Raw genomic sequence first — 27,668 nt, 5'->3', positions numbered from 1 at the left:
ATTTTTAAAAAAAATTATTTCTTATTAATTTTTTTTGATTGATTTATTGGTTGATTTATTGATGTTTTTATCATTTATTATTGATGATGGCTCTTTATTTGTAAAACTGAAGTGTTTAATGTTTGTAAACTTCCCTTTAAACCCCCCTCCCCACCATTCCCTACGCCTGATTTGTAACCTACGCCTGATTTTCTAAAGTGTAGACAAGGTTTTTTTGAGCGTACAAAAATCTTCACTTACTCTATTCTAAGTTAGTTTGGAGTAAGTTTTCACTGACGAAACTTTGAAAACAGGCGTGAGTGGCCGGACACGCCCCCTTTTGAAAAAAAAATTCTGTTTCAAAGTGAAACTGTTCTAACTGACTAGAACTGGAGCAAACTAAATGCCGAGAATTCCGATTTCTAAGATACTCCGTTCTACACCAGTTGCTCCTAAAAATCAGGAGCAAATCATGGCGAAACTTGGGGCCACGGAGAGGAATTTTCCCAGATTTTTTTCCCCAATTGGCCTGGGTTTTTATCTGGTTTTTGCCTCTCCCAGGAGATCACATGATCTCGGTTGGGGTGGACTGTAGAATGTTTTGGTGCAAGGAGTTTTGCAGTTATGTGGGGCGGACTGGTTGGGTCGGGTGCTCTTTACCTTTCCGCCATTGTTCATTGTTCATAGATTTGTATGTAACCTTCAGGGCTGCTGACCGAGGGCCGTGTGGACACGATGGGCCGGAATGGTCTCCTTCTGCACTGCAGATTTCTATGTTTCTATGTTTCTATGAAGGAACCGAATATAATGTAACCAAGTTTGTTGATGATACAAAGATGGGTTGGAAAGCAAATTGTGAGGAGGACACAAAAAATCTGCAAAGGGATATAGACAGGCTAAGTGAGTGGGCAAAAATTTGGCAGATGGAGTATAATGTGGGAAAATGTGAGGTTATCCACTTTGGCAGAAATAATAGAAAAGCAAATTATAATTTAAATGGAGAAAAATTGAAAAGTGCTGCAGTACAGAGGGACCTGGGGATCCTTGTGCATGAAACACAAAAAGTTAGTATGCAGGTACAGCAAGTAATCAGGAAGGCAAATGGAATGTTGGCCTTTATTGCAAGGGGGATGGAGTATAAAAGCAGAGAAGTCCTGCTGCAACTGTACAGGGTATTGGTGAGGCCACACCTGGAGTACTGTGTACAGTTTTGGTCTCCGTATTTAAGGAAGGGTATACTTGCTTTGGAGGTAATTCAGAGAAGGTTCACTAGGTTGATTCTGAAGATGAGGGGTTTGACTTATGAAGACATGTTGAGTAGGTTGGGCCTATACACGTTGGAGTTCTGAAGAATGAGAGGTGATCTTATCGAAATGTATAAGATAATGAGGGGGCTCAACAAGGTGGATGCAGAGAGGGTATTTCCACTCATAGGGGAAACTAAAACTAGGGGGCATAGTCTCAGAATAAGGGGCCACCCATTTAAAACTGAGATGAGGAGGAATTTCTTCTCTCAGAGGGTTGTAAATCTGTGGCATTCTCTGCCCCAGAGAGCTGTGGAGACAGGGTCATTGAATATATTTAAGGTGGAGATAGACAGATTTTTGAGCGATAAGGGAATAAAGGGTTATGGGGAACGGGCAGGGAAGTGGAGCTGAGCCCATGATCAGATCAGCCATGCTCTTATTAAATGGCGAAGCAGGCTTGAGGCGCCAAATGGCCTACTCCTGCTCCTATTTCTTATGTTCTTTTGTTCCCAGCATGGAGCCATCTGTCTGGCCTCAATCTCCCAGTACAGAGCCGTATGTCTAGCCTCAGTCTCCCAGTACAGAGTGGTCTGTCCAGCTTCAGTCTCCCAGTACAGAGCCATCTGTCTGGCCTCAATCTCCCAGTACAGAGCCATCTGTCTGACCCCAGTCTCCCAGTACAGAGCCATCTGTCAGTCCTCAGTCTCCCAGTACAGAGCGGTCTGTCTGACCCCAGTCTCCCAGTACAGAGTGGTCTGTCTAGCCTCAGTCTCCCAGTACAGAGTGGTCTGTCTAGCCTCAGTCTCCCAGTACAGGGTGGTCTGTCTAGCCTCAGTCTCCCAGTACAGAGTGGTCTGTCTAGCCTCAGTCTCCCAGTACAGAGCAGTCTGTCTAGCCTCAGTCTCCCAGTACAGAGTGGTCTGTCTAGCCTCAGTCTCCCAGTACAGAGTGGTCTGTCTAGCCTCAGTCTCCCAGTACAGAGTGGTCTGTCTAGCCTCAGTCTCCCAGTACAGAGTGGTCTGTCTAGCCTCAGTCTCCCAGTACAGAGTGGTCTTGCTGTACAGAACAAGTGCTTGTCGATCATTATTGAAAGTAATTCATTTTCACTGCTGTCGATTCACTGGCCCTGGTCTGTGCAATTACCTGGCACTCTGAGATTAGCTGCACAATCCAATATGCACACATTAAACACATGCCAAGGGCCAATCCTCCCACATTTTAAAGTAAGACTATGACAGCAGGGATAATCCGGTCCTTTTTAGTTGCATGTTAATAAAATATAAACATTAATATTAAATTAGGAATGATCTGAGGGCAATATTCCGCAATAGAGGGCAGGGGTTTGTTGGCTCCTGGTACTGTCCAGGCTCACTATGCACGTATACCATAAACTGGGTAAACTCTCTTCTTACTGGAACAGTGCACTCGTGTTTGAAAGCAGGAGCCGGGGTGACCCTGGTAACCCCGCTGACCACATGACCCGATAACCCCGCTAACCCCTTGACCCCGGTAACCCCGCTGACCACGTGACCCAGTAACCCCGCTAACACCTGATCCCAGTAACCAGATGGGGGGAGAGAGAGAGAGAGATAGGGATAGGGGAGGAGGGAGAGAGAGTGTTGTGCTGTTGATGTACATGAGGAATTTGTCTGAAACATTCACGAACATGGGTAGCTTTGGGTGATGTTTACATAGGATTACACAGGATATACGGAACAAAAACAGACCATTTGACCCAACCAGTCCATGCCGGCATTTATGCTCCACTCGAGGCTCCTCCCATCTTTCCTCATCTAAAATTCCCTTCTCCCTCATATGCTTGTCTAGCCTCCCCTTAAATGCATCTATACTATTTGCCTCAACCACTCCCTGTGGCAGCAAATTCCACATTCTCACCACTCTGGTGAAGAAGTTCCTTCTGAATTCTCTATTGGATTTCTTGGTGACTGTCTTATATTGATGGTCTCTAGTTATACACTTCCCCACAAGTGGAAACATTCTCTCTGTATCCACTCTATCAAAACCTTTCATAATTTTAAAGACCTCTATTAGGTCACCCCTCAGTCTTCTTTTTGCCGAGAAAAGAGACCCAACCTGTTCATCCTTTCCTGATAGGTATACCCTCACATTTCTGGTATCATCCTTGTAAATCTTCTCTGCACCCTCTCCAGTGCCTCTATATCCTTTTTATAATATGGCGACCAGAACTGTACGCAGTATAGTGTGTTCTAACCAAGATTCGATACAGGTTTAGCATAACTTCCCTACTTTTCAATTCTATCCCACTAGAAATAAACCCTAGTGCTTGGCTTGCTTTTTTATGGCCTTGTTAACCTGTGTCACAACTTTTAGTGATTGGTGTATTTCTTCTCCGAGATCCCTTTGTTCCTCCACCCCACATAGACTCACACCCTCCAAGTAATAAGTGACCTCCCTATTCTTCCTACCAAAATGTACTATCTCACATTTATCTGTGTTTAAATTCATTTGTCAATTATATGCCCATTCTGCGAGTTTATTAATGTCCTCCTGTAATTTATTGCAGTCCTCATCAGTATTGACTATCCCCGCAATCTGGTGTCATCCGCAAATTTAGAAATTGTGTTTTTGATTCCAAAGTCTAAATTGTTAATATAAATTGTGAACAACAGTGGTCCCAGCACTGATCCTTGTGGAACACCATTATCCACCTTCTGCCACTGTGAATAGCTACCCTTTACCCCTACTCTTTGCTTTCTGTCTTGAAGCCAGCTAGCTATCGATTCTGCTACTTGTCCCCTGACTCTGCATTCGCTGACCTTGTTCATCAATCTATTCTGGGGTACCTTATGGAAGGCCTTTTGAAAATCTTGATAAACTGCATTATCCTTGTCTACTCTCTCTATTACCTCTTCAAAAAATTCAATGAGGTTGGTCAAGCAAGACTTTCCCTTTTGAAATCCAAGGGTTTTAAAATCCAATTTCTTCTAATTGTGACCGAGTGTCTGTTTCTTTCCTCACGCAGTGCTATCAGGATGACTAAACAAGTGGAAGTGCGGATGGATGAGTGTAACCTGGCTCCCGAGAAACTTCAGAGCAAGCTCCCCCTGTGGATACGACTGGGGAAGAATCTGAGGAAGAACCTGCTGCTGACCCTCACAGTGTTTGGTGAGTGCAACTCCCATCATCCCAACAGGGTTTAGGGGGAGGGATAGGCGGGGTATTGTCAATGAATAACAGTCAGACATTCCTGCTCACACGAAGAATGCTGTGAATAATAAAGTGATGATGTGATGTTTAACATGCGTAATTGCCAGAATAGAATCCATTCAGTAAAATCCACAGATCGTTTCAACGGGTGAAACTCAACCCTGACCCTTTGGGAGATTCTTTGTCCTCCAGGTTCACATTTTTATAATTTACCATATGTAACGCCAGGTACATTGGCTTAAAACACCCTGTAACTATTGGTTTTAAAACCATGAGTTACCATTGGCGTAAAAATTGCCAGTTACCATTGGTTTTAAAACCACGAGTTACTAATGGATTACAAACTGCCAGCTACTGTCTCCCGGTGTGTTATCATCCTGAATTTAATTGTTTTTCACTCACGCGTTTTCTCTCCCCAGTGTAGATATTACGCGGACCTTTCTGTGTATTCTCAATATTACTCTATCCCAATAAATGTTATTCTTTATCTTTCTCCCTTTTAGAATATGTAACAGTCCCTTTTTGTGCTTTTCCCATTAATTTTTCCCACGATATTTTATAGTTCCTCTTTCTTTCTCCATTTCATTCAGATAATCAAGATAATCAGCGTTCTTTATTATATTCTTCACATCTCTTGGACCTCTGAACAGCCGACCCGTGTTGTATCTAAGACACATCCACACTCCCAGACCCCTGATCGTATTGTATATAAGACACACCCACACTCCCAGATCCTGGATCCATGTTGTATATAAGACACACCCATACCCCCAGACCACTGATCGTATTGTATATAAGACACATCCACACTCCCAGACCCCTGATCGTATTGTATATAAGACACACCCACACTCCCAGATCCTGGATCCATGTTGTATATAAGACACACCCATACCCCCAGACCCCTGATCGTATTGTATATAAGACACACCCACACACCCAGACCGCTGATCGTATTGTATATGAGACACACCCACACTCCCAGACTCCTAATCCATGTTGTATATACGACACATCCACACTCCCAGACCCCTGATCGTATTGTATATGACACATCCACACCCCCAGACCCCTGATCCATGTTGTATATAAGACACACCCACACTCCTAGACCCCTGATCGCATTTTATATAAGACACACCCACACTCCCAGACCCCTGATCTGTGTTGTATATAAGACACATCCACACTCCCAGACCCCTGATCGTATTGTATATAAGACACACCCACACTCCCAGATCCTGGATCCATGTTGTATATAAGACACACCCATACCCCCAGACCCTTGATCGTATTGTATATAAGACACACCCACACACCCAGACCGCTGATCGTATTGTATATGAGACACACCCACACTCCCAGACTCCTAATCCATGTTGTATATACGACACACCCACACTCCTAGACCCCTGATCGCATTTTATATAAGACACACCCACACTCCCAGACCCCTGATCTGTGTTGTATATAAGACACATCCACACTCCCAGACCCCTGATCGTATTGTATATAAGACACACCCACACTCCCAGATCCTGGATCCATGTTGTATATAAGACACACCCATACCCCCAGACCCCTGATCGCATTTTATATAAGACACACCCACACTCCCAGACCCCTGATCTGTGTTGTATATAAGACACACCCACACCCCCAGACCCCTAATCCATGTTGTATATAAGACACACGCACACTCCCAGACCCCTGATCCATGTTGTATATAAGACACACCCACACCCCCAGACCCCTGATCCATGTTGTATATAAGACACACCCACACCCCCAGACCCCTGATCCATGTTGTATATAAGACACACCACTCTGCGAGACCCCTGATCCATGTTGTATATAAGACACTTCCATGTCTGTATTTTCAGTTGGAGACATTTCGGGCAATAATAGCGGCGGGTCAGTAAAGTCTGCGGCGGGAAATGGTTTGCGTTGTCAGCCACAAGATTCAGCAGCTGGGCCCTGTGAGGGGTGGAGCACTAAATGAGGTATTCCACACCTCTCTTAAGGCGCTAGGCCGGTTGAGCAACTGAAAATACGTTGCTAAACTGCCGACCTCGGAGGGTACTAAGAGAGGCTTTTCTGGGGAAAAATCGGCAAAAACACAAAAAAAATTCCCAATACCTTGCTCACCCCACATAAAGATAAATAGTAAAAATGTACATAAGACACTCCTACACTCTCAGACACTGATCCATGTTGTATATAAAACATAAGAACATAAGAACATAAGAACAGGAGTAGGCCATACGACCCCTCGAGCCTGCTCTGTCATTTAGTACGCTCATGGCTGATCCGATCATGGACTCAGGTCCACTTTCCCGCCCGCTCCCCATAACCCCTTATTCCCTTATCGGTGTGTCTTATATACTGTCTATCTCTGTCTTAAATTTATTCAATGTCCCAGCTTCCACAGCTCTCAGAGGCAGTGAATTCCACAGATTTACAACCCTCTGAGAGAAGAAATTTCTCCTCATCTCAGTTTTAAATGGGCGGCCCCTTATTCTAAGATCATGCCCTCTAGTTCTAGTCTCCCCATCAGTGGAAACATCCTCTCTGCATCCACCTTGTCAAGCCCCCTCATAATCTTATATGTTTCGATAGGATCACCTCTCATTCTTCTGAATTCCAATAAGTAGAGGCCCAACCTACTCAACCTTTCCTCATGTCAACTCCTTCATCCCCAGAATCAACCTAGTGACCCTTCTCTGAACTGCCTCCAAAGCAAGTATATCCTTTCGTAAATATGGAAACCAAAACTGCACGCAGTATTCCAGGTGTGGCCTCACCAATACCTTGTATAGCTGTAGCAAGACTTCCCTGCTTTTATACTCCATCCCCTTTGCAATAAAGGCCAAGATTCCTTTGGCCTTCCTGATCACTTGCTGTACCTGCATACTATCATTTTGTGTTTCATGCACCAGTACCCCCAGGTCCCACTGTACTGCAGCACTTTGCAATTTTTCTCCATTGAAATAGCTTGCTCTTTGATTTTTTTTTTCTGCCAAAGTGCATAACCTCACATTTCCCAATAAAAATTATAATTTTTTGAATTTGTATTTTGCTTAAACCTTTCTTGTGGACAATGGGTGTGAAGAATGTGCAGTGTGCAAAACAGGCCACCCATCCACTGCCGACCATTTTCTGCCCCGCACTAAAAGTGAAAATTGATCCTTAGAAACTTAAGGAAAAAATGGTGAATTTTGATCGATTGGAGAACGCAGAGGTCAGGTCATACAATCTTAGGGGCATATACTCTCACATTAACAGTGTAGCTATGGTGTGTTCCACAGTGTAACATTTTTAACATTGAAAATACCTATCACAGTGCCACCTACTGGAATAACGGGCACTGCAGGCGCTTATAGTGTGCTTTTAATGAAATGTGTGTTTAATGTACTGAACATATTACTAATATGGTGTTGCTCATGGGGAGTCAGAGGTTTTATAACAACAGGTCTGTTACGTGAAGTGGTGTTACCAGGGACATTGGGGGGGAAATGGCGTTTGGAGGCTTCCTTCGTACGAATGCATCCGACCCGAAAAAGATCTACAAAACTACCTTTTGGTCCCAGAGAAACGTACCATTCCAGTCTGAGGCCTTCACTCGTTGCGCAGTGTATGGGGATCTGTCTTCCATGTACAGCCGTCTATGTTGCAATCACGTGGGCCTGGGCCACCAATCACAATGCAGTATTCTCATTGATAATAATGGGAGCTCCGTTTGTATGAGTTCCCATTGATATCAATGAGAATAGTCCCTAAAACACCCAAACATAGCACAATAAATAAAAAAACACCTCACATATTTAAAATTAATTGAAATTAAATATAATTCAATGTTTTAGAAAAAGAAATATTTTTTGGAACTTTTTTAATGTGTTTTAATAGGGTTAAAAATAAACTTACCTTAATGAATAGGGTTTTTAACATAAAAATTAGTGATTAAATTAAATTTTTCTATGTTTTAAAAGTGTTACGCTGGTAAAAGTAAACTATGTGCCTGCTTTTACCAGGCGTAAAAGTTTGAAGGACATTTGTTGGGCATGAGTTGGGCAAATAGCCCAATCTCTCCTGCACGGATGTCCTTCTCCCGGGGATGTGTTCGATCTGTCTGAAGAAATTTTGACAGATCGGAAAAGCTGGTTTTCGGTGCATGCGCATCATGCCCCGAGAATCGGCTTTTACAAGGCCTGACTGGGTCCATGTTGGGATGTATTAAATGGACAATATTGAGCTGAAATAGTGAGGTAAACATGCCAAGTTATAAATCATTGATGCGAGCGCACTTAGAATTCTGTGTGCAATCCTGTTCACCACAGTACAGAAAGGATATTGCAGCTATTGAAACGATACTTGAAAAGATGAGCTCAACCACAATGACTGACACCTCAATGAATTTCGAGCTCGGTACGATGCTGAGCTTTTTTTCTGCCCCCTTCACCTCCATTCCCACTTCTTCGGCCAGGAGTCTTCCCCCTCACACAGCTGACCCTTTCTCCCGTTTTCAGAATTCTCGCTCTACCTGGACCCCTCCCTCTGGCCTCTTACCCTCTCTAGACCTCTTCATTGCAAACTGCCAACGGGACATCGGCCGTCTCAATTTCTCTGCTCCCTTCACTCACTCCAACCTACCTCTCTCTGAACTTGCAGCACTCCGCTCGCTCAGATCCAACCCCAACTTTGTCATTAAACCTGCCGACAAGGGTGGCACTGTTGTTGTTTGGTGGACCGACCTCTACCTTGCAGAGGCTGATCGGCAACTCGCTAACACCTCCTCCTACCTCCCCCTGGACCGTGACCCCGCTACCGAACATCAAGCGATCCCTCAGACAGAATGATTGAGGGATGGAGGGATTGGATAATGAGGACCAATTATGTAAATTTGCCATACTTTCACTGGTAAAGAGAAGGTTGGGTGGTGATAGGATTCTTGTTTTTAGGATTATAAAGGGACCAGATAATGTAGCCCATGGCATGCTGTTTTACCTTGCCCGGACAGTTAGAGCCAGAGAACGTGCAATTTGTTCCCACACCTCCATGTTTGAACCTCTCCAATCAGGTTTCTGCCCCTGCCACAGCACTGAATTAGCCCTACCAAAGGTCTCAAATGACACCTTATGTGATTGTGACCATGGATCACAATCCCTCCTCATCCGTCTCGACCTTCCTGCAGCCTTTGACACAGTCGACCACATCATCCTCCAACGCCTCTCCTCTGCTGTCCAGCTGGATGGGACTTCCTTTGCCTGGTTCCACTCTTATCTATCCAATCTTAGCCAGCACATCACCTCCAATAGTTTCTCTTCCTGCTCCCATGCCGTTAGCTCTGGAGTCCCCGAAGGATCAGTCCTTGATCCCCTAAAATATCCCGTCTACATGCTGCTCCTTGGCGGCATCATGCAAAAACATTTCAGGTTCCTCCAACTAAATATTGGGAAGAGCGAAGTCATTGTCTTCGTCAACCGCCACTAAATCTGTTCCCTCACCACAAATTCAATCTCCATCCCCGGCCACAGTCTCAGACTGAGTTAGACAGTTCGCAACTTCAACATCTTGTTTAGGAACATAACAGGAATAGGCCATTCTGGCCCTGGAGCATATTCTGCTACTCAGTTAGATCATGGCTGATCTATATTTGAACTCCATCTACCCCACCTTGGTTCTATAACCCTTAATATCCTTGCCTCGCAAAAATCTGTCACTGACAGTTTTGAAATTGGCAATTGGCTTAGCCTCAACAGCTTTTTGGGGATGACACAATGACAGCTATTCAACCATGGTGTTATGTATCATATGTTTATAGATGAATTTATTAAGTGTGTTTGGAATATTTGTGGTCACTCTCATTTCACCTATGTGCCCAGGAGGATGCAGTGATACGGCATGAGACAGGGATTGTACGATGGGAATGTGGTGAGCTACGGGGATCTGGAGTTTCATTCATGTGAATCGGAGTCTGATGAGCCGGTCCAGAGGACCCGTCCTCCTCATCCTCTTGCTCCTCCTCCTCCTCTTTCTCCTCATCCCCCTCTGCCTTGTCGTCTCCCTGAGGTTATCTCACAATCCCACAGCCCCCATGACCATGAGGAAGTGCTGTGAGCAGAAGTCTTCAACAAATAATGAGTGACTTCTGCACTTGAGTCAACACTCCCTGACACCAAAAAACATTGAAATAACTGGAGAAAGGTCTTTCAGTTGCGGGCAGTAGTAAGCAGGCACTGACATTGCAGAACCATGCTAGTTGGAGCTGATTGGGAATGGTACCTTTAAATATCGCTGCTGCTTCCTGCTTCCTGCTGGTAGACACCAGCTCTCCCTGTCATTGTTCTGCACTGCCATTAAGGTAAATGGTTATAATGAAGTTGGGAAATCAGACCTCCAGTGGGCGTTGCGCACTCACTGACATCACAATCTCCGTGATGGTGAGGTCCCCGGTGATCGAGTTTACCGCCAGCGCTAACGGCAACACCAATATGGTGTGCGGCGTTGGAACCACCATCAGCAGTCGTTACAGCTGTCAACGGCATTTTAGCGCCATCTTGTAGCACTAACGTGTGCCGCAAACCACGAGCAATTTCCCCCCACTATTTCCAGTGTAGAACATATGGACATGGATGTAAGATTAAAGGTTCGAGATTTCTGATGGAGAGAAGGGGAACCCTTTTTACACAGAGGATTATGAGGATGTTGAATGCACCACTGGAGTCAATGATTAAAGCAGAGACCATATTAATATTTAAGAATAGGTTAGAGAGGTCTTTCAAGGAAAAGGGGATGAAGGGATATGAGGATTGAGCAGACACATGGGATTAAGACTACTACTCATATGGAAGATAAACATCAACATGGACTGGTTGGGCTGAAGGGCCTGTTTCAATGTTGTGCTTTCTATGTGATTCACTGGATATAATGCACTCTTTATATAATTACAATAGAAATTGTACACTGGATTACATTTAAAATCCGTGTCTTGAAATCCCTCCATTGCCTTATCCAGGCTCCGTCTCTACAAATCCCTCCCCGCATCTGCCAGTCTTCTGACGTACCCACCCTGCCTTGGGTGGCACTGGGTGACAGAGCCTTCAGTAACCTCAGCCCTACTTACTGAAGCTCCCTCACCACCGCCTTCAGCCTCAAAACCCACCTTCACAGCCAAGCTTTGGCCAACCATCCTAATCTCGCCCTCTACAGCTCGTCGTCACTTCTTCTAGGTTTTCTTTTCATCGGTGAAGTGCCTTGAGATTTTGTTATTTCAGTGGGCTCTGTATAAATGTGAGTTGTGGTTGTTGTTCTGTAATCTCCATTTTTTCGCTCTGCAGGTGTGATATTTGGAGCAGTGGCTGGAGGATTGCTGCGCTATGCATCTCCCATCCACCCTGATATTGTCATGATCATAGCGTTTCCTGGTGACATCCTCATGCGCATGTTGAAGATGCTAATTCTTCCATTGATCATCTCCAGTTTAATCACAGGTGAGAGGCGGCAGCCACACCTCTGGTACCTGTACAAGCATATACGGTCCTGGGCTTTATAGATACAGGCATATACAGTCCTGGGCTTTATAGATACAGGCATATACAGTCCTGGGCTTTATAAATACAAGCATATACAGTCCTGGGCTTTATAGATACAAGCATATACAGTCCTGCGCTTTATAGATACAGGCATATACAGTGCTGGGCTTTATAGATACAAGCATATACAGTCCTGGGCTTTATAGATACAAGCATATACAGTCCTGGGCTTTATAGATACAAGCATATACAGTCCTGGGCTTTATAGATACAAGCATATACAGTCCTGGGCTTTATAGATACAAGCATATACAGTCCTGGGCTTTATAAATACAAGCATATACAGTCCTGGGCTTTATAGATACAAGCATATACAGTCCTGGGCTTTATAGATACAAGCATATACAGTCCTGCGCTTTATAGATACAGGCATATACAGTCCTGGGCTTTATAGATACAAGCATATACAGTCCTGGGCTTTATAGATACAAGCATATACAGTCCTGCGCTTTATAGATACAGGCATATACAGTCCTGCGCTTTATAGATACAGGCATATACAGGCATGGGCTTTATAGATACAGGCATATACAGGCATGGGCTTTATAGATACAAGCATATACAGGCATGGGCTTTATAGATACAGCCATATACAGGCATGGGCTTTATAGATACAAGCATATACAGTCCTGGGCTTTATAGATGCAAGCATATACAGTCCTGTGCTTTATAGATACAGGCATATACAGTCCTGGGCTTTATAGATACAGGCATATACAGTCCTGGGCTTTATAGATACAGGCATATACAGTCCTGCGCTTTATAGATACAGGCATATACAGTCCTGGGCTTTATAGATACAAGCATATACAGTCCTGCGCTTTATAGATACAAGCATATACAGTCCTGCGCTTTATAGATACAGGCATATACAGTCCTGGGCTTTATAGATACAAGCATATACAGTCCTGGGCTTTATAGATACAAGCATATACAGTCCTGGGCTTTATAGATACAGGCATATACAGTCCTGCGCTTTATAGATACAGGCATATACAGGCATGGGCTTTATAGATACAGGCATATACAGGCATGGGCTTTATAGATACAAGCATATACAGGCATGGGCTTTATAGATACAGGCATATACAGGCATGGGCTTTATAGATACAGGCATGTACGGTCCTGCGCTTTATAGATACAAACATATACAGGCATGGGCTTTATAGATACAGGCATATACAGTCCTGGGCTTTATAGTTACAGGCATATACAGTCCTGGGCTTTATAGATACAGGCATATACAGTCCTGGGCTTTATAAATACAGGCATATACAGTCCTGGGCTTTATAGATACAGACATATACAGTCCTGGGCTTTATAGATACAGGCATATACAGTCCTGCGCTTTATAGTTACAGGCATAGACTGCAATGCAAGGAAGTTATGCTAAACCTTTATAAATCACGTGTTAGGCCTCAGTTGCGATATTGTGTTACATTCTGGGCACCACACTTCAGGAAGGATGCCAAGGTCTTAGAGAGGGCCCAGAGGAGATTTACTAGAATGGTACCGGGGATGACTTTGGTTACGTGGAGAGACTGGAGAAGCTGGGCTTGTTCTTCTTAGAATAGAGAAGGTTAAGGGGAGATTTAATCGAGGTGTTGAAAATGATGATGGTCTTTGATAGAGTAGATAAGGAGAAGCGGTTTCCACTGGTACGACGGTCAGTAACCAGAGGACAGATTTAAGGTAATTGACAAAAGAAGCAGAGGAGAGAGGAGAAAAAATATTTTTACGCAGAGAGTTTTTATGATCTGGAATCCACTCACTGCCTGAAACTTTCAAACGAGAATTGGATAAATACTTGAAATGGGAAATGTGCAGGGCAATGGGGAAAGAGCGGGGGAGTGAGGCGAATCGGACAGCTCTTTCAAAGAGCCGGCATGGGCACGATGGGCCGAATGGCCTCCTCTGTGCTGCACGATTCTATGAAGGGTCAAGTGCGGAGTAAATCTCTCTGTATGCAGCCTCAACTTTGATACATTTAAGGGGAAGCTTGAAGCATACATGAGAAAGAGGGCAATAGAAGGATGCAGTAGCAAGGTGGGAAGAGGTATTTCGAGTGAGTTGAAGGCTCGTGTGGAGCACAAATAGCGGCACAGATTAATTGGGCCGAATGGCTGTGTCTGTACTGCAGATACTGTAACAAGCCTCAAACCCACCTCAAACGTCCCCTTGTACCCTACTGTGATATTGTTAAGTTTCCACACCAGCCATCCTTGTGTGAGATTTTCAGTATGTGCTGTGTTCCAGGTCGTTTTGTGCAGTGGACACTTGTGGCCACAGACCCTGAGTCAAAACTGGCCAAGCTTTATTGAGGAGCAATAGGAGATATTTAGTCCATCAGCTCGATGTTTTGATCGTGTAAATAAGAAGAAATTGTTTCCAGTGGCAGAAGGGCCAGTAACCAGAGAACACAGATTTAAGATCACTGGTAAAAGAACCAGAGGTGAGATGAGGAAACATTTCTTTACGCAGCGAGTTGTTATGAGTTGAAATGCAGTGCCTGAAATGGTGGAGGAAGCAGATTGAATAATAACATTCAAAAGGGAATTCGATAAATACTTGAAGAGGAAACTTTTGCAGGACTATGGGGAAAGAACCAGGGAGTGGGACTAATTGGAGAGCTCTACCAAAGAGCCCACACAGGCCCGATGGGCAAAATGACCTCTTTCTGTGCCCTACCATTCTATGATTCTATGATGTAAGCCACAATTTTAACCGAACCCGCATGGTGAGAATGCCTGATTTACACCCGGTTCACTGTTTGGCTTTTCTAGCCTTTGTAAATAAGGTTTGGCTGATGCTGCCAAATATCGGAAGTTGGCGTTTGGGAATTGGACACAATATAAATGAATGTCCTTCCAGCTTTAACCTGCTGTTTCAAAAATGTGTCTTTTGATATTGATAAGGTCTGTCTGGTCTCGATGCAAAGGCCAGCGGGCGACTGGGAACCAGAGCCATGGTGTACTACATGTCCACCACCATCATTGCCGCTGTGCTTGGTGTGATCCTGGTCCTCGCCATTCACCCTGGGGACCCTGCGCTGAAGAAGCAGCTGGGAGAAGGGAAGAAGAACGATGAGGTGTCAAGCCTGGACGCCTTCCTGGACCTCATCCGAAATCTCTTCCCCGAAAACCTGGTGCAAGCTTGCTTTCAGCAGGTAATGAAATTGGTGATTTTGTTCAAATCGGGATGCTGCTTGACTGATCCACGTACATATGATGGACAGATGTTTGTGGGGGTGGGGAGCAGACATGTGCAGTCTGGAGGAGGGTAGCAGGGCAGTGGGGAGTGGGATGGAGAGGTAGGGGACCTCTGGTGAGGGAAGGAGCAGTGAGGTAACCTCAGAGAGGAGAAGTTGGGGACATCTGGCGGTGCGGAGTAGCGGGTCAGTTGACTTTGTTTTAATGCTGATGTTCTGGGGTGATGTAGGTGGGGAGGATTCTCTTGGCACATTAGAGTCCCTCCCCCCTCCACCATCGCCACATGCCTCACGCTTGACAAGCCGACAGCGCTGGTCATGGATCAGATAGCAGACTCCCAGGGCCCCAGAATATCCACCTACAGTTAAACAGCCAAATTATGGAATAGCAGAGCTTCACAGAGCATCCTGGAAAATGAATTATCCCAACAAATAATCACTTGCCTTTCATCTCGGAGTAAGGATCGGCCTCCCCCAGACTCACCTTTTCTGTAAAGTACCCTGTAATCTGAAGCAGTTTGTACTTTAGCTCGGTTTCAAGCAGTTGGCTGTTTAACACCAGATAATAATACATTAGCATAAATAAGTTAATTAACACAAACTCCATCAGCAGAATGATACTGGGGCTTAAAGGGTTAAATGATGAGCTCTGGGTTGCATAAACTTGGATTGTATTCCCTTGAGTGTCAAAGATTGACGGGGTGATCTGATCGAGTTATTTAAAATGATAAAGAGATTCGGTAGGGTGGATGGAGAGAAAATATTTCCTCTGGTAGGGGAATCCAGAATCAGGGGATACAATCTTAAATTTAGAGCCAGGAACAAAATCAGGAACCACTTTGTCACACAAAGGGTGGTGGGAATCTGGAACTCTCTCCACCAAATGCCGTGGATGCTGGGTTACTCAAGACTAATGGCAGAACAGGCTTGAGGGGTTGAATGGCCTGCTCCTGTTCTAATGATCTGTGGGAGGACATGTGGCCTCAGACCATGGGTGCAATGCAACCCTCACACTCAAAATGGGCGCCCCAGGAATGGTTGTCGCTGGCCAGGTGTCAATATAGAAGGCCGTGGTTCTGTCAGACAGTAAATCCAGCAGGATTCGCTGAACAGGCTCCTGATCACCGAATACCGGCCTGAATGTCTCCGAGTCTCAGAATCCACCAGTGCCGGGCGCTTTACGATCTGGGAAACATTCATTTAGCTCTCCCCTAACTTTCCTTCTCTCCTCCAATAGATACAAACGGTTACCAAGAAAGTGGAGAATCCCCCCGAGGACCAAAGCATTTCCAACCTCACTGGGCTCATGCTGGAAGTGGTGAATGAAACACTGGGGGAGTCAGAAGGACCCAGCTTCACTGTAACGAAAAGCTTGCAGTTCAAGGATGGGATGAACGTGTTGGGTAGAGTCACCTCAAGATTCATCCTTCTGTATCTTATGGAGCAAAATAAATTTTACATGTATAGTCTAGGCCTCCCCACGCTATCCTCCATTTATCCTTATCGGTATCGTCCAGACCCCGTCCTGCAAACACTGATACTCATAGCTCGTGGAGGTGAACTGCGAGACACCAATATATTTATTGGTTTTCAGTCTCACTGGCGCACATGCACATAAGGAAGACAAGAACTATCAATCCACATGCAGGTACCTCCCTGAGGAGACTGAGTCACACTACACAAACATACACCTTACTGAGGGGACTGAGTCACACTGGTACACAAACATACACCTTACTGAGGGGACTGAGTCACACTACACAAACATACACCTTACTGAGGGGACTGAGTCACACTGGTACACAAACATACACCTTACTGAGGGGACTGAGTCACACTGGTACACAAACATACACCTCACTGAGGGTACTGAGTCACACTACACAAACATACACCTCACTGAGGGGACTGAGTCACACTACACAAACATACACCTTACTGAGGGGACTGAGTCACACTGGTACACAAACATACACCTTACTGAGGGAACTGAGTCACACTGGTACACAAACATACACCTTACTGAGGGGACTGAGTCACACTGGTACACAAACATACACCTTACTGAGGGGACTGAGTCACACTGGTACATAAACATACACCTCTTTAAGGGAACTGAGTCACACTGGTACACAAACATACACCTCACTGAGGGGACTGAGTCACACTGGTACACAAACATGCACCTCTCTAAGGGAACTGAGTCACACTGGTACACAAACATACACCTTACTGAGGGGACTGAGTCACACTGGTACACAAACATACACCTCACTGAGGGGACTGAGTCACACTGATACACAAACATACACCTCACTGAGGGGGACTGAGTCACACTGGTACACAAACATGCACCTCTCTAAGGGAACTGAGTCACACTGGTACACAAACATACACCTCACGGAGTGAGGATGAGAGATATGTGAGAAATCCTTAAATGTAGAAATCTCTGTATAGGAAGGGCTGAGAGTCATTGATTTACAATTGCTGTATAATTGAATGTGCCGCTCTCTTTTTACTGCCAGTTTGCCCCTTCTTTTCCGGAATGTAATAACTTTTGCGTTCTCCATTCTCCCATTCCTTCTGTGTGACCCGAGATACTGATTATTGGCATATATAACAGTGGAGGGTGGCACAGCTGTGCCCGATGGCCCTCTGACCCAGGGCCCACACAGCTGGAACGGGGTGAGCCAGGGGTGCTGAGACCAATTGTAGGTGTACTTTCCCTGCAATAGTCTACCAATGCTCCGTGTGCTGCAGGCTTAGACTGCATGCAGAGATCAGGTCTGTCACTGCTGCACATGATGGAATGGGGGTGCTAGATTTGGAACTTGCTGTAGAATCATAGAATCATAGAATGGTTACAGCACAGAAGACCATTCGGCCTTCGAGCCCATGCCGGCTCTCTGCAAGAGCACCTCAGCTAGTCCCACTCCCCTACCCTTTCCCCGTAGCCCTGCAATTTTCTTTCCTTCAGGTACTTATCTAATTCCCTTTTGAAAGCCGTGATTGATTCTGCCTCCGCCACCCTTTCAGGCCGTGCATTCCAGATCCTAACCGCTCGCGTAAAAATGTTTTTCCTCATGTTGGCTTTGGTTCTTTTGCCAATCACCTTAAATCTGTGTCCTCTGGTTCTCGACTCTTCCATCAATGGGAACAGTTTCTCTCTATCTACTCTCTCTAGACCCCCCATGATTTTGATTACAGGTTGAATCTCCCTTATCCGGAACTCCCATATCCGGAACCACCCCTCATCCAGAACCATTCCCGGCCACCAGGTGGCACATGCGCATAACTCCGACATGAACAAATTGAACAAATTGAAGTCCTTCCTCGTTGCCGACTCCTGCAATCGTTGGCCTGACCCCGCGAGTCACCGTCCCCACCCCCACTTGATCTCTCTGCCGCACTCCCAGCCCCAAGACAGCCAGCCCCGATATCCACTTGCTCAGTACCTGTACCATCCAATTTAACGCAATTTAACCCCTCATCCGGAAAAATCCCTTATCTAGAACAGGCCAGGTACCAAGGGTTCTGGATAAGGGAGGTTCAATCTGTACCTCTATCAAATCTCCTATTGACCTTCTCTGCTCTAAGGAGAACACCCCCAGCTTCTTTACCTATCCACATAGCTGAAGTCCCTCATCCCTGGAATCATTCTCCTAAATCTTATGCATCTTCTCTAAGGCCTGCACATCCTTCCTCTAAAGTGCGGTGCCCAGAATTGGACACAAGACTCCAATTGATGTCAAACTAGTGTCTTATACAGGTTCATCATAACTTCCTTGTTTTTGCACTCTATGTCTCTATTTACAAAGCCCAGGATCCCGTAAGTTTTTTTTAAACCGCTTTCGCAACCTGGCCTGCCACCTTCAACGATTTGTGCACATACACCCCCCAGGTCTCTCTGTTCATGCACCCCCTTTATAATTATACCCTTTATTGTACCTTTTATTGCCTCTCCTCATTCTTCCTACCAAAATGTATAACTTTGCACTTTTCTGCATTAAATTTCACCTGCCATGTTTCTGCCCATGCCACCAGCCTGTCCCATGTCCTCTTGAAGTCTATCACTATCCTCTTCACTGTTCACATACTTCCAAGTTTTGTGTCATCTGCAAATTTGGAAATTGTGTCCTATAAACCCACATCCAAGTCATTAATATATATCAAGAAAAGCTGTTATCCTAGTACCGACCCCTGGGGAACACCACTGAATATCTTCCTCCATCTGAAAAACAACTGTTCACTACTACTCTCTGTTTCCTGTCACTTAACCAATTTCGTATCCATGCTGCTGCTGTACTTTTTATTCCATGCTCTTCAACTTTGCTGGCAAGCCTAATATGTGGCACTTTATCAAACACTTTTTGGAAGTTCATGTACACCCCGTCAACCACATTGCCCTCATCAGCCCTCTCTGTTACTTCAGCAAAAAACTCGATCAAGTTGGTTAAACATGATTTGCCTTTAGCAAATCCATGTTGGCTTTCCTTAATTAATCCACACTTGTCCAAGTGACTGTTAACTTTGTCCCTGATTATTGTTTCTAAAAGCTTCCCCACGACCGAGGTTAAACTGACTGGCCTGTAGTTTCTGGGTTTACCTTACACCCTTTTTTGAACGAGGGCGTAACATTTGCAATTCTCCAGTCCTCTGGCACCAGCCCCGTATCCAAGGAGGATTGGCAGATTATGACCATTACCTCCGCAATTTCTTCTTTAACCTGCCTCAGCATCCAAGGATGCATCCCATCCAGTCCTGGTGACTTATCCATTTTAAGTACTGCCAGCCTTCCAGTACCTCCTCTTTATCAATTGTTATCTCGTCTAGTATCTCCAGTATCTCCTCTTTCACAATGACTTTGGCAGCATCACCTTCCTTGGTGAAGATGGATGCAAAGTATAGGTTGAACCTCTCCAGTCCAAGACTCTTTGGTCCGGCAACATCCCTGCTCCGGCATCATTCCCGATGGGGGGTCGTGACCCGTGCTGTGTCCTGGGACTGGCTGCTCCTCTTCTCCCTACTGCCTCCGGTGTTCCCTCCTTGGTTGGGTCGGCGTGGAGAGGGAGGAAGGAGCGTGGCGGCTGACTGAGACGCCGAAGCTGGACCTGAGAAATGCTGTGCAGTATGCTTCTGTGCAGCGCATGCGCAGAACGTGGCCGGGTCGTTGTCAGCCGTGCCTGGTAAGTCTAGGGTACTGCTGACCTCCCGTGGTCTGGAAAATTCTCTGGTCCAGCACCAGTCATGTTCCAAGGGTGCCGGACTGGAGAGGTACAACCTGTACTCATTTAGTACCTCAGATGCTGCCTCCGTGCTTAGCTCTCCTTTTTGGGCCCTCCTATTCACCTATTTCTACACTCACTAGCTTGTGGTCCAGAGATTACTACCTTTGAGATTATTACCTTTGAGGTCCTGCCTTGCAATCTCTCTCCTAGCTCCCTAAAATCTGTCTGCTAGACCTCATCCCTTTTACTACCTATGTTGTTGGTACCAATATGGACCAGGATCATGTCTGGGAATAAATATGTCATTGATGATTGCCTGCTCGTTAGAGAAACCTCCCATTGGAGAAACCTCTCGTTAGAGAAACCACCCAGTTATCATTTCCATTGATTTCAATGAGCAGTTTATATAAGGGGCGGTTTGTATAAAGGAGGTTTATATAAGGGGCAGTTTGTATAAAGGGAGGTTTATATAAGAGGCGGTTTATATAAGGGGATGTTTATATAAGGGCCGGTTTATATAAGGGGTGGTTTGTATAAAGGGAGGTTTGTATAAGGGGTGGTTTGTATAAAAGGAGGTTTATATAAGGGGCGGTTTATATAAGGAGCGGATTATATTAGTGGATGTTTATATAGGGGCCGGTTTATGTAAGGGGTGGTTTATATAAGGGGTGGTTTGTATAAATGGAGGTTTGTATAAGGGGTGGTTTGTATAAAAGGAGGTTTATATAAGGGGCGGTTTATATAAGGAGCGGTTTGTATAAGGGTCGGTTTGTATAAGGGGTGGTTTGTATAAGGGGTGATTTATATAAGGAGCGGTTTATCTAAGGGGTGGTCAATCCGCAATGCCAGTTTTGCACTGGGGTGGTGGGTTGAAAAGCCAGGATTGGGTATGTGTGCGAAGTTTATGTTTGGGTTATTTATTGGTGGCCAGTGATGACTGGAGATGGCTCGTTGGCCCAGTCTCAGGATACCTGTGATTCCATCCCTTACAGGTATGATTGGGTTCTTCATCGCCTTTGGTATCGCTATGGGAAAAATGGGAGAGAAGGCAAAGCTGATGGTGGAGTTCTTCAACATCCTCAATGAGATTGTTATGAAGCTGGTGACGATGATCATGTGGTAAGAGCTGCAGTATCTCTCTCATTGTTTAAAGAACCACTCAATCAATAATCACCATGATTGTCTGTAGGATTCCCCTCCCCACAACATTACCACCTGCCTGCTCTAGACCCCTTTCCATCGGAATCAATTTACAGCCAATACAACTTCATTCACTTTTAACGAGGAACACTTCAACTGTCCTTCTGATGAAACCTTTCTCCTAATAGTGTATACATGTTGGTGATTTCCTGGCCATTGGTTAATAATATCTTTGACTGACCTAATAAATGGATTTTTTAAAGACATAGGACAGTGTAAAGTCCTGTCTCCTCAGTACAGATTCACACAAGGCACATGCTGAAGTCAAGGCCACTCAGGACCTGCACCTTTATTACACAGCTCTTGAATGCCACACTTGCCTGAGACCTGTCCTTATATACCTGTCTGGGACAGGTATCCAGTGTCTCCTGCAAGTGCACCCCTGGTGATAAGGTAAGCTTGTGGTTACAGGTCATATCTAGTTACAGTCATGTATAGCATGGTAAGATACAGTTATGTACAGTAGTGTGAGATACATGACATCACCCTCCCCCCAAGGTCTTATTGTCTTTATAAGTTCAGTCTCTCAGGTGTTCTACGCTGTCGCGTGGAGCGTTTTAGTTGTGGTTCAGTTGTTTGCTTTGGTGCCTGTTGTTATTTCGGTGTGATTGCTGGTATCTCGCCTGGGCTGTCTGTTTCATTCAGTATGATTGTTGGTGTCTCGCCTGGGCTGTCTGTTGGGATTGCCTTTTCCTCAGGTTGTTCCCTCTGACTGTCCACCAGGTGTGGTGTGAGTTCCACATTGTAGTCTGCCTCTGGTTCCGCAGTGTTGTTGGTAAATCTACTTTTGACTTGGTCTACATGCCTCTGGCAGGTTTGGCCATTGTCCATTTGTACCACCAGTAGCCTGTTTCCTTCCTTGCCTGTTACTGTCCCTGCAAGCCATTTGGGACCCCTGCCATAGTTTAGCACAAACACTTTGTTCCCTATCTCATTCCACCTCCCCCTCGAATTTCGGTCATGGTACTCGGTTAGCTTGCGGCTCTTTGCCTCAACGATTTCATACATGTCTGAGAGGATTAATGACAGCCTTGTCTTTAAGGTCTGTTTCATTAATAGTTGCGCGGGGGGAACTCCAGTCAATTAATGTGAATGAGATCTGTACGCCAGCAGCAATCGCGACAGGCGACCCTGCAGCGTGGGACCTTGGATTTTGAGCATGCCTTGTTTAATGATCTGCACTGCTGGCTCCACCTGGCCGTTGGAGGCCGGCTTGAACGGTGCCATCTTAACGTGATTTATGCCATGGTCACTTATAAAATCTTGGAATTCTGCACTGGTGAAGCACGGACCATTATCAGTGACCAATATGTCAGGAATGCCGTGCATTCCGAACATGGTTCCAAGGCTCTCCACAGTGGTGGAGGTGGTGCTCGAGTTTAAAATGGTGCATTCGATCCACTTGGAAAATGCATCTACAACTATGAGGAACATTTTGCCCATGAATGGGCCTGCATAGTCTACATGCACCCGCAACCACGGTTTGGTGGGCCAGGGCCAAGGGCTCAGGGGGGCCTCCCTGGGGGCATTACTGAGTTGGCACAAATGGTGCACCATCGGACGCAGAGCTCCAAGTCCGCGCCCATGCCAGGCCACCAGACGTGGGATATGGCCTTCATGAGAACGATCCCCGGGTGCTCGCAGTGGAGCACCCAGACAAATGCCTCTCTGTCTCACAGAGGCATAACTATTCGGCTGTCCCACATCAGGCAGTCTGCTTGTAGTGACAGCTCATGCATGCGCCTATGGAAAGGTTTGATTTCCTCTGGGCAGCCATCGCGAGACTCTGCCCAGTCACCGGTTAGGACACATCTTTTTACTAGGGATAACGTGGGGTCGCTGGCCGTAGAGGCTCTGATTTGGCGAGCTGCCATGGGCGAACCTGTGGACTCAAAGGCATTGATTGCCATGACTATCTCACAGTCTTGTTCGTCAGGCCCTTCCGTGGTCGCCAGGGGTAGCCTGCTAAGCGTGTCGGCACAGTTGTCTGTGCCTGGTCTGTGCCTTATGGTGTAATCGTAAGACGCCAGCATGAGTGCCCACCGTTGAATGCACGCCGAGGCGTTGCCGTTTATTGCCTTGCTTTCGGATAGTAGGGACATGAGGGGCTTGTAGTCAGTTTCTAACGTGAACTTGGCCCCGAAAAGGTATTGGTGCATCTTTTTGACACCGTTCACGCACGCGAGCGCCTCCTTCTCCACCATTCCGTACCCGCGCTCCGCCCGAGAAAGTGACCTGGAGGCATAAGCTGTGGGTTGTAATTTACCCGCACTATTGACATGTTGTTATAAAACGCACCCAACCCCATACGGTGACGTATCACATGTAAGAACTAGCTTTTTAACTGGATTAAAGAAAGTCAAAACATTGTTGGAACATAGAAGGTTGCGTGCCTTATTGAAGGCGCGTTCTTGGGCGTCCCCCCAAAACCAATCGCACCCCTTTCTGAGTAGCACGTGGAGAGGCTCCAGCAGCGTGCTTAAGTTCTGCATAAAGTTCCCAAAGTAATTGAGTAGCCTGAGAAAGGCGCACAGTTCTGAGACATTCCGGGGCCTGGGTGCCAGACGAATTGCTTCGGTTTTGGACTCTGTTGGGTGGATTCCATCAGCGGCAATCCTTCAGCCCAAAAATTCAACCTCGGGCGCGAGAAACAGGCACTTGGATTTTTTAACTCTTAGGCCTACCCGATCCAACCGCTTTAGTACTTCCTCCAAATTGCGGAGATGGGAGTCTGTGTCCCTGCTCATGATAAGTATATCGTCTTGAAATACAACCATCCCTGGGATGGACTTGAGCAGACTCTCCATGTTGCGCTGGAATATGGCAGCTGCTGACCTGATGCCGAATGGACATCGATTGTACATGAAAAGGCCTCGATGTGTGTTGATGGTGGTGAGTAGCTTGGAGTCATCGATCAATTCTTGCGTCATATACGCAGATGTGAGATCTAGTTTTGAGAAAAGTTTTCCTCCAGCCAATGTGGCAAATAAGTCCTCCGCTCTGGGCAGCGGGTATTGGTCCTGTAGGGAGACTCTGTTTATGGTAGATTTGTAGTCCCCACAGATTCGTATGGATCCATCAGGCTTCATGACTGGGATGATGGGACTTGCCCAGTCGCTAAATTCCACGGGTGAGAACGCCTTCCCGCAAAAGCCGGTCCAGCTCATGTTCAATCTTTCCCCTCATCACACACGGCACAGCTCTAGCCTTGTGATGGACCGGTCTGGCATTCTGTGTGATGTAGATTTTGACTTTAGCCCCTTTGAAGATGCCCACATCTGGCTGAAAGAGATGTTCAAATTGACTTAGAACTGTTGAGCAGGAGGTCCGTTCCTCTGACGACATGGCGTGAACATCATCCCATTTCCAGTTTAGTTTTGCCAGCCAGCTTCTTCCCAGCGGTGCTGGGAGATCTCCGGGGACAATCCACAGGGGGAGTCGGTTCACTGTCCCTTTGTGTGTGACTGAGAGCATGGCGCTGCCGAGGACTGGGACAATTTCTTTGGTATAGGTCCTTAGTTTGGTGTCGACCCTTATGCGTTTTGGTCTGTTGCTTTTGTGCGATCACAGCTGTTCAAATTGTTGAGCGCTCATGAAAGATTGACTCGCTCCCGTATCCAGCTCCATGTTGACGGGTACCCCATTGAGTAGGACCCTCATCATTATTGGAGGCGTCTTGTTGTAGGAGCAGTTGCCATTGATCGTGTTGACCCGCTGTACATCGGTGTCCCGGGTACTGTCCCCACCGTCATCTGGTCCGCTTTCCGACCCATCTGATTTGTATACCAGCCGAGCTGCTGTTTTTCTGCACATGCGGGCCAGATGCCCTGTATAGTCGCAGTTTCTGCAAACAGCATGCTGAAATCGACAACCCCTTGATGAGTGCCTTCCCCTACATCTCTAGCACAGACCGCTTCCATTGTTTCCAAAGAATGAGCTGCGTCTGGCTGATCTTTCTTGAGCTTCTCTCAGTTTGTAGTTGATTGCTCGCATTGTGGGTTGCTGAGGTGTGAACGGCCGTTCATGTGGCCCTTGATGGCTTCTGGTGCCACTGCCTGGAGTTGAAGGCCTGCTCTCCTGCCTTTGTCTGTGTGTGGGGTTAGCGGCTTGTTTCACGCTGTGAGCCCGTTGTTCCGAAGTTTCGTTAGTTGTTGTACCCGCAGTAGAGATCAACCTCGTTTCTTCTTCTCCTGCCAACAATGTCTGTGCAACCAGTGCTGCTGCCTCTAGGGTCAGGTTCTTGGTCTCTATGAGCTTTTGGAATATGCCTGAGTGGCCTATTCCTTCAATAAAAAAGTCTCTCAGTACTTCTCTCCTTAGTTCATCGGAGAATTCACAGCGGCAGTTGGTGAGACGCGGGAGCGACCTATAAAAGGCCCAGTGGGAGATCGAGAGCCAGCAGCAATTGGTGAGAGGGGAGCAGCCTATAAAAGGCCCAGCGGGAGATCGAGAGCCAGCAGCAGTTGGTGAGACGCGGGAGCGACCTATCAAAGGCCCAGCGGGAGATCGAGAGCCAGCGGCAGTTGGTGAGAGGGGAGCGACCTATAAAAGGCCCAGCGGGAGATCGAGAGCCAGGAGCAGTTGGTGAGACGCGGGAGCAACCTATAAAAGGCCCAGCGGGAGATCGAGAGCCAGCGGCAGTTGGTGAGAGGGGAGCGACCTATAAAAGGCCCAGCGGGAGATCGAGAGCCAGCGGCAGTTGGTGAGAGGGGAGCGACCTATAAAAGGCCCAGCGGGAGATCGAGAGCCAGCAGCAGTTGGTGAGACGCGGGAGCAACCTATAAAAGGCCCAGTGGGAGATCGAGAGCCAGCGGCAGTTGGTGAGAGGGGAGCGACCTATAAAAGGCCCAGCGGGAGATCAAGAGCCAGCAGCAGTTGGTGAGACGTGGGAGCGACCTATAAAAGGCAGCTACAGTGGGAGAGAAAGCAAAATAGAAGTAGAAAGTAATCAAAAAGTGACGTCACAGCCAATGGGGTAAGTGATTGGCTGGTGATTGGTGAGTAGCTTTTCTTTTATTTTTTATATCAGTAAGTGAACTGTAACATTTACTACCAATTTAAGGGTATCTAAGGTTAAGACATGGCAGGAGAGCTCGGTCACGTGATATGCTCCTCCTGTACCATGTGGGAACTCGGGGACACTTCCGGTGTCCCTGGGCGCTACGTGTGTGGGAAGTGTATCCGCCTCGAGCTCTTGACGGTCCGCGTTGCGGAATTGGAGCTGAGGGTGGATTCACTCTGGAGCATCCACGATGCTGAGAATGACATGAGTATCACGTGTAGTGAGTTAGTCTTACCGCAGGAGAAGGGTCCACAGCCAGATAGGGAATGGAAGACCAGCAGGAAGAGCAGTGCAAGAAAGATAGTGCAGGGGTCCCCTGTGGTCATCCCCCTGCAAAACAGATACACTGCTTTGAGTACTGTTGGGGGGGATGACTCATCAGGGGAGGGCAGCAGCAGCCAAGTTCATGGCACCGTAGGTGGCTCTGCTGCAAAGGAGGGCAGGAAAAAGATTGGGAGCGCGATAGTGATAGGGGATTCGATGGTGAGGGGAATAGATAGGCGTTTCTGCGGACGCAACCGAGACTCCAGGATGGTATGTTGCCTCCCTGGTGCAAGGGTCAAGGATGTCTCGGAGCGGGTGCAGGACATTCTGAAATGGGAGGGAGAACAGCCAGTTGTCGTGGTGCACATTGGTACCAACGACATAGGTAAAAAAAGGGATGAGGTCCTACGAAAAGAATTTAAGGAGCTAGGAGCTAAATTAAAAAGTAGGACCTCAAAAGTAGTAATCTCGGGATTGCTACCAGTGCCACGTGCTAGTCAGAGTAGGAATCGCAGGATAGCGCAGATGAATACATGGCTTCAGCAGTGGTGCAGCAGGGAGGGATTCAAATTCTTGGGGCATTGGAACCGGTTCTGGGGGAGGTGGGACCAGTACAAACCGGACGGTCTGCACCTGGGCAGGACCGGAACCAATGTCCTAGGGGGAGTGTTTGCTAGTGCTGTTGGGGAGGAGTTAAAC

The 27,668-nt window shown here is 46.4% G+C and overlaps 1 protein-coding gene across 3 annotated transcripts in view; it reads left to right on the top strand.

Moving 5' to 3' along the window:
- LOC139279967 (excitatory amino acid transporter 2-like) overlaps positions 1 to 27,668 on the top strand; it is a 335,138-nt gene that overhangs the window by 268,116 nt on the left and 39,354 nt on the right. For all 3 annotated transcript variants that reach the window (XM_070899337.1, XM_070899338.1, XM_070899339.1), the window contains 5 exons: positions 4,231 to 4,373; positions 11,753 to 11,905; positions 14,923 to 15,173; positions 16,453 to 16,618; positions 21,436 to 21,562. In XM_070899337.1, the coding sequence (XP_070755438.1) occupies positions 4,241 to 4,373; positions 11,753 to 11,905; positions 14,923 to 15,173; positions 16,453 to 16,618; positions 21,436 to 21,562 (830 nt within the window). In that variant the 5' untranslated portion in view covers positions 4,231 to 4,240. The remainder of the gene's footprint in view (positions 1 to 4,230; positions 4,374 to 11,752; positions 11,906 to 14,922; positions 15,174 to 16,452; positions 16,619 to 21,435; positions 21,563 to 27,668) is intronic.

The sequence above is a fragment of the Pristiophorus japonicus genome, chromosome 14 (assembly GCF_044704955.1).
Source record: "Pristiophorus japonicus isolate sPriJap1 chromosome 14, sPriJap1.hap1, whole genome shotgun sequence".
Taxonomy (NCBI): Eukaryota; Metazoa; Chordata; class Chondrichthyes; family Pristiophoridae; genus Pristiophorus; species Pristiophorus japonicus.
Note: the sequence above shows the minus strand (reverse complement) of the source record. Positions and strands in the feature narration are given on the sequence as shown.